Source organism: Pinus tabuliformis, chromosome Q, assembly GCF_031772625.1.
Source record: "Pinus tabuliformis cultivar Carrire ecotype Pingquan chromosome Q, CPIR1, whole genome shotgun sequence".
NCBI lineage: Eukaryota > Viridiplantae > Streptophyta > Pinopsida > Pinales > Pinaceae > Pinus > Pinus tabuliformis.
This window is the reverse complement of record NC_142296.1, coordinates 768393579-768406367: the sequence shown is the minus strand read 5'-3', so window position 1 is coordinate 768406367 and position 12789 is coordinate 768393579. Positions and strand designations below refer to the sequence as shown.

Here is a 12789-nt window from a genome sequence, read left to right as displayed (position 1 = left end):
TTATCATTTGAATTTTTGTTTTTTTATGAATGCATGAAGGGTTTTCTAAAGCATCTCACATTAAGTTTAAAATTCTGAAAATATTTATGTGGCATAATGATAAATCTGGCTATTTAGAGCTTTTAATTTGTAATTACTGTAATTATTTAGCTAGTCCTTAGGGTTTTTAGGGTTTCATTTATTTTTTGCATTTTATTTCTGGGTGTTCGGTTTTTCGCAGGTTGCAAGTTGGAAGAAAACATTTTATCTGAAGCCAGATCTAGGCCCTAGAGGGTAAGATCTGGCCTCAGCATCATTTTGCAGGGATAATCTTCAACGAATTTTCAAATTTTTTGAGGGAATTTGATGGTTTATCAAAGCTGTTTTGCTGCTCAGGGTTTATTTTTATTTGCAGAGAAATTTCGAAAAAAATTTAGGGGTTGCGGCCTTGCCATTGCCATTGCCATTGCGTCCTCTACCCCAGCGTTCTGCTAGATCCATGCTATCTCTCAGCTCTCCTCTTTGCGTGATCTCAACATTCCTCATATCGCACTCTATTTGCAGCCATTCCTACGTGCCATCATGGGTCATCTCTGCATGTCATATCTCCGCAGTCATTGCTGCCATACCCACAATCCTCCTTCATCCATCCGTGGCATTATCTCTCTGCCCACGTTCATCATTGTAGTCCGCTGCAGTCACACGCTGCCCACGCAAAGCATCCACCCTATCCTCAGTTTTTCTTTGTCTTCCACCTGCTGCCCCGTCCCTCTGTTCACTGTCACCAAATCTATGCTCTCGTTGCCTTTTTCTTCTAGTTGCATTCTCCCTTTCTCTGCATGCAGGCTTCTATTCCGGACCTACAAAACGCCCACGCAGTCTTTGCCGTCATACGCCCAGGCCTGCACACACAACAGCAAAAAGAAAACAAACAAAAAATTCGACTGCGTATGGGTAGATTAGCGTAAGTTTCTCTTTGTTCTTTTTTTTATGTGTTGGTTAGTTTTAGGTTATGGTAGCATATAATTTTTCGTCTTAGTTTTAAAATATTGCTTTAGTTTTAGATTTATTTCTTTCAGTTTTGTTTTATTTAAATTTTTAATTTAGAATTCAAAAATCACAAAAAAATAAATATGTTATGTTAGCGTATTTAGATTAGATTTTGATTTTTAGTTAATTTAGATTTTAGTTTTGACTTAAAATCATTGTGATATATGCATTGTGTTAGTTTATTTTTTTTAGAATTAGATTTTAAATTTCATTATTGTATATATTTATTTAGTTTAGTTTAGAAATTTTAAAGTTTCATTTACTTTATTTAGAATTTAGTTTTGTCTTATTCTTTAATAAATCTAAAATCATAAAAAATATAAAATATAAAAAATCACAAATGGTTTTAAAAAATAAAGGTTCCTTTTCATTTTTTTTAGTTTAGAATAGATTTTAGTTTTGTTTTATTTAGATTTTAGTTTTAGGAATTAAATCTTTACGTTAGCTTAGTTCAGTTTTAACTTTATTAAATTTTAAGTTTTTGTTTAGCTTTAGATTTCTTTAAATAGATTTAATTTTGTTTAAAAGTTAGATTTTAATAATAAAAAAATCATAAAATATAAAAAATATAAAAAGCAATTTTGGGTTTGGTTTATTTTTTTATTTCATTTCATAAAAATAAAAAAGTTAAAAAGGGTGAGTTTTTAGGATTTATTTAGATTTAATTTTTAAAAGTTTGATTTTAAACAATATCAAAAAGTCATAAAAATAAAAAAAATAAAAAAAGGCATAAAGAATTTTTTAGAATTAAATTTTAGATTTAGATTAGATTAATATTTGATTTTTTTAAGTTAGGTTTTAGTTTTAGTTTATTTTCATTTTCATTGAGTTTAAATTTAGATATTTTGTTCTATTTTAATATCAAAAATATATAAAAATATATAAAAATTTAAAAAATTTGGAAAAGCTTAGCTAAAAATTGAAAAATCATTTTGGTGTCTTTTTGTGGTATCTATGTTCCAATTTTCTATAGTTAAATGCACTTAAATGTTTATTTAAAGTTAGCTATATGAAAGTGGTAATTGATTAGCATTTAAATTGTATGGTTGTTTAATGTTTTCAATTTTTAGAAGTTTAATTGTTGGATCATCGTTAAAGCATTGTGAATTTACTGGATATCTTGCATTGCTTGGGTTATTTGATAAATGATTGTTAATGGTGGAATTACAAAGTTCATATTTCCGCAGCATTTGATAAACAATCATTTAATCATTAACTCCATAAGGCACTGGTACATTAATTTCTAAATCAATCAAGTGCTAAATTGCCTTGCTGTGTCTCCCAACCCAACTGGTCCACAGTTGGTCTTCCTTGTCCCATAGGGTCTACCCCCCTTAGCCGTGGGAGACGGCTTAAACGGAGAGATGGGGGATCAGGGTGACAGCCCCCGGTTTGAGCGTTGTCGTGACAATCTGTAAGACAGCATTTTTTGGCGCCCTTGCCGGGGACAGAGTTTTTTCTGTCCTTGGTTTATTTGACATTCATCTTCTCATTTCTCATCATTCTTTCATCTTTCCCATCTCTCATTTGAGCTAGCAGAGTCAACACTTTTTGGCATCATTTGGATCTTTTCATCGCCTTATCTTTCGTCATATCAGCAACTACTCTTCAGTTCGTTTCTTGTTTGGGTGGCGACTCCATTTCTTTTCATTTATTTTTCCCAGACAAGAAGCCTCCCTCATATCTGCTTGTTGGTTGCTTTTTGGATCCTAGAATTAGATACAATGTTCAAGTGGTGACTCCACTTCTTTCATCTCTTGATTTTCTTGAGCAGAGATCTCTTTCTATCATCCATTTGGTCCCTCATTGTTCATCATGGATTATTCGTTTAACCCATGTCATTTTACTGATACTCTCCATGATTTTCCGGAAGTGACCATTTCTAAATTACCTTTGTTCTCAGGTGGTGATTCAGTCGTTGTAAAAAGCATCTAGGCAGGTTTACTCGTATAATGATCATATATTGTAGACCCCCTCAATATAATCATGAAGATGTCAAAATGCGTCTTTTTGTCCTTTCTTTAGAGGGTGATGCTTTGAATTGGTTTAACAATTGTCCTAAGGATTCTTTCACTTCTTTACAAGACATTGTCAATGCTTTTAAAGATAGATATGGTGATCCAGATAGCTCGCCTTGTGCCCCTAAAATTGTGCAACAGAATGAAAGTAATCTTATAAAAGGTCCAGTTGTCGATGAAAGATTTCAAGACAATTCTTCATATCAGAATGTGCCATCCACTTGTACCATTGTAGATCAAATCCATGATAGTGGAAAAGCAAGGGCAAATTATAAAATCAGTGTCGACAATGAAAAGGAAGATCAAAAGCAAATTATACAAGAACTAATGCGGCTGGTAAAAAATATGGAGATCAATCAAACTGATTACGCCAATGATGTGAGAACTTTATGCACCCACCTGGAAAAACGTAATAAGGAGATGGAGATCATGCAAAATCAGCATGCTAAGGAATTTGAGGCCATGAAGACTAATCATGACAGAGAAATTAGTTTTATGTAAAGCAAGTTATCAGGCTTAGATGAAAATATGACGACCATGAAAGCTAATCATGATAGGGAAATTAATTCTATGCAAAATAAGTTATTGACCATGGAAGAAGACCATGTCAGGGAAATCAGTGTTATGAAGGTTAAACACTCTATTCAGATGAATGCCATTACAATACAGGTTCAGAAATTTCAACAGCTGTCAGAGGATGAAAGAAACGGGGAACGTCAATAGATCAGGAGCCTCCTTATCTGTTACAGCGAGCTCCATCTTATTATGAGGTCCTTTGTTCCACTGAAAAGTGGATAATTGAAGGTGACCTAAATAAAAGGGAAATTAATAATCAGGTTGATGCTCACACGGTTAATCCACCAATCATTGAAGATCAAGTTATAACTCATGGCACCTGTGAGATTGATCCATCATCCTTGACAGCACAGATGCAGAGAAGAAAGACATGTCACGCATATCTTACATACTTCATCTGAGAGCTTTGAAGCAGAAACTTCTACGTCATCAGTGATACAGCCTGCCACGAAGAAAAAATGCAAGAAAAAGAAAACGAGAAAAAGATTTGATGCATCAGACAGCCGCGAGCAGCTTGATTTTTGGATAGGAGAAAGTCCTACCGCATGCAAAATTGGACATGGCACATCCGACAAGTAGCCGACAGATTTGCCTGAAAGCAGGCAAATGCTCAGTATACACTATATTGAACAAATTTGATGCCATGGGGCATCCTCTGTATTTCTAACCCTACTCCTTGTTCTTTCAGCGTTTTCATTTCTGTTTTACGATTAGATTTAATTTTCATGTTACTAGATAGTTAATAAATGAAGAGCTTATATCTTTCATGTGCTTAATGTTATATGATGATTTTTGGATGGACGCTACTTATGTTTTGTGGTGTGTTGCGTGGATGCAGGTTCTGGATTCTCACATTCCTACAATGTAGCAATGTGTCCCCAAGTAGAGCCAGATGTTGACCGCTACATGTCAACTACCCATAGCAGTATACCCCCTTTTTCGCAAAAGGGGTAGCGCTTGATCGACGTGTCCGTGCCATTCGATTGTCATCATCAACCCGATCATGTTATGTTGTAAACCCAGTCTGCATGTGTAAATTGTAAATATTCTTCGCAGATCTTAGTCATGTATGTAAATTGCCTAGGCAAACCTAATTTTAGTTTATTTTCATTTTCATTTAGTTTAAATTTAGATATTTTGATCTATTTTAATATCAAAAAAATATAAAAATATATAAAAATTTAAAAATTTTGGAAAAGCTTAGCTAAAAATTGAAAAATCATTTTGATGTCTTTTTGTGGTATCTATGTTCCACTTTTCTATAGTTAAATGCACTTAAATATTTATTTAAAGTTAGCTATATGAAAGTGGTAATTGATTAGCATTTAAATTGTATGGTTGTTTAATGTTTTCAATTTTTAGAAGTTTAATTGCTGGATCATCGTTAAAGCATTGTGAATTTACTGGATATCTTGCATCGCTTGGGTTATTTGATAAATGATTGTTACTGGTGGAAATACAAAGTTCATATTTCAGCAGCATTTGATAAACAATTATTTAATCATTAACTCCATAAGGCACTGGTACATTAATGTCTAAATCAATCAAGTGCTAAATTGCCTTGCTGTGTCTCCCAACCCAACTGGTCCACAGTTGGTCTTCCTTGTCCCATAGGGTCTACCCCGCTTAGCCGCAGGAGACGACTTAAATGGAGAGATCGGAGATCATGGTGATAGCCCCCGATCTGATCGTTGTCATAACAATCTGTGCGACAACAGGCTAGAAGTTGTAGCTTTTGTGAGGTCCAAATATGCCACTCTAGGGCCTGTGCAGTGGTTGTAAAAATTTCTAAACTGAAATTCTACTGCAGCAACTGATTTATTTCACCTACTTATTCTTCAATAAGTTATTTACGAAATCCCTTCAACGAATATTAAAATAAATTCTACTATAGTTATCACATAATTACACAGAGAAAATATGTGCACAAGAACCAATCACATCAACACAGTTGTTTGTGGACAATTGTCCCCAAAAAAACCCAATGCCGTAAAACTGGTGGAGAATATGAGGATTTTATTAATCTTCAACAACAATTGCTTTTACAAGGAATGATTTTACAGAGAAACTGAAAGAAAACACCTGAGACTTTCCCTTTCTGACTTTCTGACACTTTGGAGACCCTTCTCTCACTCCTATGTCACCTCTACGTCACTTTGCGTGGCTCTACGTCCCTCTGCATCAGCGTGCGTGAGGGCTATGTCTCTCCTCTGGACTACATCTCTCTCTATGTTGTCTCTCACTATCCCTAAGTCACCTCTTCCTCAATCACGGCCTGTTTTTGATGCCCTCCTCTTCCTGCACCCTGCAACTCTCCCTCTGAAATCGATCTCCTTCTCTTGAGAATCAATTTTCTTAGAGATACTGAGTATCTACCAGTGTGTCTCCAAATGATCCTCAAGTCTTCTCTTATAATTTTTCTGTTGATGATTCAACGGCTGAGATTAAGTCTCTAATCAACAGCTAAGATTAAGACAGACTTGATCCTCATCTTTTAGAAGTTTCTCACCCTTATCATTATTAATACACATTAATATTTTTATTTTCCCAAGTCTAGACTTAGGAACCCATTAAAAATATTAATTATTTTAATAACTCTTCATCCGGGTGAAATTTCTCAAAACAATTTCTGGGTCTTAGAAATTTCATGTGCCTTAGCCTCTCCTCCAAATTTCAAGGTTAGAGCACATCCGATGCTACAAAAAATCAATAGTAGTAACACTGGGTAAAATTCGTGGGGCTAAATACTTCATGCTTGTGCGGGTTTTGGAAAGGAAAATCTACTCACCCCTTCGGAGGTAATATCTAGGGTAGCTCTACAGCAAATTGAGGAGAACCAAGTGCCAAATCTAGCAGCTGAAGTGAGAGGGACACAGTTCTGCCAGGAAGGGCGTAGCACCAAAAATTGTATAATTTCGAGAGGTCGGAATTAGCCCAATTCCTTTCTATGTTTTGTCGATCAAGGGTCAAGGAGCCTGCACCTAATTTTGTAGAACTTTTGGAGGTGTTTTGGTGCTCCAAAACAACAGAATTATTTGGCAGTGAGTTAGAAGAAGTGAGCTTAAATTTTGGGTCCAAAGCTGTCGGTAACATTTGCCCAAACCCTTTCTGGGTTTTTCTGGGTTTTTGGTGGAAAGCTCAAGATTAATTTTGCAGAATTTTCTGAACACTTTTGGAGGCTCAAACAATGGTTTCTTCCAGCCAGCAATTGCAGAATTTCCAGCGTCAGTGCAAAACATTGAGGAGAAGCCTTTCCTCTGCATCGGTGTAGCATCTCCCTCACCTGAGATTGTTTACCTTGCTTTGGCAAACCCAGGTGCACACATTTCATGCATTGTACTATTCTCCATATATAATAAAATGGCTGAATTTTGGCACAGTTGCAGTGTAAATTGTGAGTGTTTGATTGTTGTTTAACTATTTCAGTGGTGTATGGTATTTTGCTTTGTTTATCATTGTTATTTCCTTTTTGGAACATTACATGCCTTGAATATTGAACACTGGGAACCTAGAAATGGAATTGGCCCATCATCTTCTTCCGCTCCACCGTCCGTTGTTGAGCATACTTCTTCTTCTATTTTTGACAAGGATTATGATGATGATGAAAACTATTAAGTCTTATTGTTTATTAGATTGATCTCATGTTTTATTTCTATGTATGTTCATTGTCCACAGTTTGATACTTGTTGATATAGGATTGTACTTGCAGCCTCGCATATAAAGGTTGATTTTGGATATATATGTATTAGCCTCGTTTATCAAGGCTGTTTTTGGATATTACTACTTTCATTATGTGATGATTCATGGGTAAATGTGATGTTAATATGTTTCATCATCATGTATAATTTATAGACTTATAGCTTATGCAATGGCATTGGAAAATGTAATATAATAATGTATCATGTATGATTTATGATTGCACATAACATTTCTTAAATGTGCTAACATTATACATCGTGTTTCCCCATTTCCAAAATTTGGGGGGGTCACATTTCCTACGCGTACCCGTTTTGGAAGCTCACCCACACTTTCCCGTCTCGTGCAACTTCATCAAATATGATTTCAGAAAAAAGGGCTTACCCCTGTAACAGCAAAATATGAAACATGGAAAAGAAGAAGTCTGGGCACCTGCAAAGGAACTGGTAGAAGAAAACCCTCAGGGCCAATGCTTTTAATCTTTTAGCTTTGAAGTTTCAAGTATGTGCTATATATTATTTTTCCTTTAAACCAATTTGTAAGGCAGTAATCCTTCCGATATCAAGGTGATTGCATTAGCATGAGCCAAGACAATTTTAAGTGGCAAGAAAATACTTCATTAGAAGGCCTTGGCCAAAACTCCCTAAATTCCGTATGATACCTCTGTGCAGTGCAGCTGCAGCAATTTTATTAATACAATATAAAAACTTCTGTTTTGGTTTTTGTTAAAGAATTGTTATAGGAAAAAGGTAATCTGTAGGTAATTTCCTTAAAATTGGCTTTTAGTTCTGTTACGTATGAATTGAAGGAGTATATTCTTCTTCATACACAGCTGAAATTGGACAAATGGTGGCCAAGTGTTTGGAAAGAAATCTGAAGGAAACCTTAGTCTCTGATATTGATTTCAAGTTAAGACCTAAATACGATTTGTAACCTCCAAATTTCAATTGTCCTTTTACATAGAAAATATTTAACAGCAATCTCATGAATTATCTTTAGGAATTTTGTAGACTATTGTAGAATCTTCTGGGCTGGGTTGTCACCACACCTGTAGTGGACACATGAACAGGCACCAGCAGGTAGGGTTAACAGAGGCCATAGACAACGACTGTTGCTGCAGTTTTGAAAAGTAAAATGCATGAAAACTAAAAATCGTATTTTAGTTTTACTCTAGAAGAGACATCAGTGCAATAAGGTTAAATTTAATATTTCTCTAGTTTTAACTTTTAAGTAGATATGTCAATTGAATGAATGTAACTAGGATTGTTTGTTTATAAAGATGGATTGTTGATTATAAACCTGGTAGAAATACACCATCACAATCAATATAATCCATTGAAGTTACGCGAGAAGATCAGGCTAACAGTGGCAAAAAGGATCAACAAAAGCCTGCTTTAAATGGATTTAATGTTTAACAATCTTTTGCTTTGAGCATTAATATTTCGTTCACCAAAGTCGTCTCTAGTCATGCTAATTATTTCCCAGTGAATTCATCTCAATGTGAAGGGTTAAGTGAAGAGACAAAAGCCTTTCCAATAAATAACGCATTTTTGAATAAGATAAATGTTGCAGGGAGTATATGGGTACTTCCAAGAGATGATGCTATGTAAATTATTTAACGTGCAAGCTCCAACATAACAGCTACTACAAAGTTGAAATGCCCCATCACAAGAAAAGCAAATTTGGGGTATCAAAGAAGGTTGACAAGTACAGTAACAATACTAACCTCATTGGCTCCAGTTGTATCATCCACATGGAATTCTAGGACAACATCATTCTTTCCTTGGAGCTGTGTTTGAGATACATCTGCCAAGGATACCTCAAAAGCTGGTTTCGAACCAACCAAAAATGTGAGCATGTTTCCTGCAACATTATATGAATTAGAATTCATGCAACATAGCCCAATTTTTTTAACCTAATCCATGCTGAATACGATGAAAGAATAACCCGTCTACCAACCAGCTGAAGTGATCACATAAAAGAGGAAACAGCCACTTGTTTAAGAAGCATAGGTTTGGTAGCCCACTAACTTCTAGTAAGGTTTGCAAATAGCCCATTCACCACAGTAAAAAGGATAAATCAAGAATTCCAGTAGGAAAATGTGATCAATCATCTTCTACTGTTTACCACTCATAATTTATATAATCCAAAAAATAGCCGCTTTCCAACCCCTTCACAAGTTGAACTGCATTGCAAGTAGCATTACTTCAGATCCATTACATAAATACAATTTCATAGGAGCAAAAATCAGGTTATCCTTATCAACACCTACAAGGGGTGAAATAATGCATTACCTTGATATGTATTCGATAAGCTTATGCAGTTCTCATAAACCCTACAGTGTTTCTTCTGCCTTTTCAACCTTGTCAATTGGTTGATAACAATCAAATTAGCCAGTTTCAACCTTCCACCATTGATCTAGGGGACTGAGATCTAATCTCAGCCCTTGATCAAAAGCGCTAGGGTTCTCCTCTCTAATGAAGCTATAAAGGGAGGAAAAAGGCCAAGAGTTAATTCTATTCTTCATTGGCATTTTCGATAAGAGAGCAAGGAGCAAAAGGAGGACGAGACAGCCATAGCTGAGAGGAGACATCTACAGCAAATAAACCCAAGTTTCTAAGCCTGGGGGTAGCACACTGTTTGGGGAGAGGGAATGTATGCAGTTTGAGCAGAACAGTTGAGGTATTTCAGTGCTGAAACCTGAGAAGAAACAGGCCCTAGTTACAAGGTCTGACAGCTGCACTGAAAACAAGACAGCAGGCTGAGATTTAAGTGTTGACCCAGCGCAGAATTCAAGTAAAAACCAGGCCCAAAATTCCAGGAGGTCAGTGCTGAGCAGAGGCACAAAATCTGAGGTGGCTGCCAAAGTTTCCAGCACCCATATCAAGGGAAAAAATTATCAGTCAGGACTCAGAGGCCTGAATTCTTTGGAGTGAATTATTTGACTGAGAGGCTCAAAATTCGAGTTCTATCCGGTCTGTCAGTGGCACGAATTTCCAGATTTGGGAAGCTGAAGCAGTGGCATGAATTTCTATGAAGACTGGCTCAAATATCAAGGGAGAGATAAGTACACTTGTGTGATGTTTTAATGCTGTAATTAAATTCCTGAGATAAGCTAATAAAAATCCTCCTCCTAGTTTTTCCAAGGTCAAGTTTGACCAAAAATCTCAAGTGCCCTTAATTTCTGTGCATGCTTCTCTAATTGTCTTATCAGCTGAAAAATTGAAAAGTGTAGAAATAGCCTGAAGTGTTTCTTTTAAATTTGTGAATAGTTTATTTATCAGCATTTATATGTGGGGCTGAGAGCTTTAAACTACATGCAAAACCATTGAAACCGGGATGGGCTACAGACCTTGAAATTTCTACATGGTATCAGAGCCTATAAATCTACAGTGAAGTCTTCAGGTGATAAGAAGAGAAACCATCAGGCAAACCTTCTGCTATAAGACAGTGAACAGACACCTTAAACCTGCCTTATATACCAGAGAACAGTCGTTGAGAGGAAGGAGTTTACAGTCTTCAGTGATAGAGGAACTTGTGTTGGTTGTGGAGGTCAGATGGCTACTGGTTTGAGGGTGGAAGATAGGCTGAGTGGGGCTGAAAATTTTGGCCCCTAGAACGAGAGAATGATGTTATTGTTTGACGAAGTCGAGGTGTGGGGCATTGTGGTGAGTCCATTGCAACCTCCCACTGATCCAGCTCAGATGGTTGACTTCAACAAGCAAAATGTGAAGGCAAGGAGAATCATTCTCGATGCTATTAAAGACCATCTATTCCCTCAAGTGACAAGGAAAGAGTTTGCCTATGAGATGTGGGATTCCCTAGTCACACTACACCAGAGCACCAATGAGAAAAGGAAGTTGGTGTTGCGTCAAAAGTTAAGAAACACCAAGATGACCAAGACTGGCACGGTGACCTCATACCTCACCAAGATCACATAGGTGAGAGATGAGTGGCTGCAGTAGGGGAGGCTATCTCTGAGAACCAGTTGGTCAAGATGGCACTACATCGTTTTCCCAAACAGTGGGATGGATTCATAGATGGCAATGTGGCCAGAGACCATTTTCCTGATTGGAGGAAGATGTGGAATGATTTCATCCAGGAGGAGACTAGGAAGAGTGCCAAGAGTGGCAGCCAGCGTGGTGGGGTAGATGAGAAGGAGAGTGTTTTCGTTGCTGCTAAGGGCGAGAAGAAGGCCAAGCTGAGGTCTTCAAGTAGAGCCAAGTAGCAGAAGGGGAAGCAGAATGCCAAGGAGAAGGACATGAGCAAAGTAAAATGCTTTGCTTGTGGGAAGTTGGGTCACTATGTTGTTCAGTGTCCCAACCAGAAGGGTAAGAAGAAGGGTGTTGCAGCTTCAGAAGAGATGGATGAGTTTGCCTTCATATTTGACATAGAGTTTGCTTTAGTGGTGAGCTTGCCACACGTGTCATGTTTTCGGGTGTGTGGTTTGTAGGTAGTGGAGCTTCTTGCCATATGACTAGAGTGAGAGAGCACTTCACGAGTCTCACAGAGGATGGTATTGACTTGGAGGTTGCACTTGGCGATAACTCCAAGGTCAAAGCAACAAGAGTGAGGACAGTACAATGTTGCATGAAGTGGGGACAAAGCGGGGATGTTTTTTGGAAGCGGATCAGCGGAAGTGTCATTTCCCAAAAATCTAGGAAGCGAAGCGTCTCAGAAGTGTCTACTATATATATATATATATATATGTTATATTTTTTTGCATTTATATTAAAAAAAAAACATCCAAAATACCAAATTAGTTGTAGAAGATATGGAAATATGCATATTTGTACATAAATCAAGATGATATGGCATCCATTGTACATTAATGATTAATTATTCGAGCACCAACCATCTAGAATCCAAATTCTTCTCCTCTTGTCTAGCCTTTGCCTCTACCTCAATTGTCTGGGGATATTAGTCAACATTGCCCAATTTTGATCAAACTACCTAATCCAAGCCTTAAGATATTTAGAAAAAACTTAACATGCTTGATCAAGGATTTTGACTTGATTGAAAGGTAACTTTTGCTAAGGGCATGATAAAGGAGTTCAACAATTAACACCACCAACACTATCATACATATAGAGGTTGGTGCTCTTGATTAAATGCCAATCACATACCCTGATACATGATATAATCCAATGAAATGCCATAATCCCATTGATCCTGAAATCCTAAAAACTATTAAGTTTGTTGAATCTTGAATAGGATATGAAATTCTATTTTCTCCACATGAAGTCTGATGAGGCTGGAACCACTCTCAAACATCCTGAGTCATTTCATGGCAATGTTAAAAATTTAAGTAAAAGGATGAAAATGAAAGATAAAGGATAATGTCACTTTAACTTTAAGAATTTAACATTACCATGAGGAGCATCTAGGAAGCATCAAAGGAACACCTTGGGAGTGTCCGAGGAGCCCCAACCCAAATTAGGTCAAAGAAAAAATTAGAAAAAAAAATTAG

At 36.6% G+C, this 12789-nt stretch overlaps 1 protein-coding gene across 1 annotated transcript in view; it reads right to left on the bottom strand.

Moving 5' to 3' along the window:
• Positions 1–12789, bottom strand: part of LOC149221756 (FACT complex subunit SSRP1-like) — a 207589-nt gene that overhangs the window by 51048 nt on the left and 143752 nt on the right. Inside the window, 1 exon segment of the mRNA XM_089385221.1 lies at positions 9046–9182. Within this exon segment, the coding sequence (XP_089241347.1) occupies positions 9046–9182 (137 nt within the window).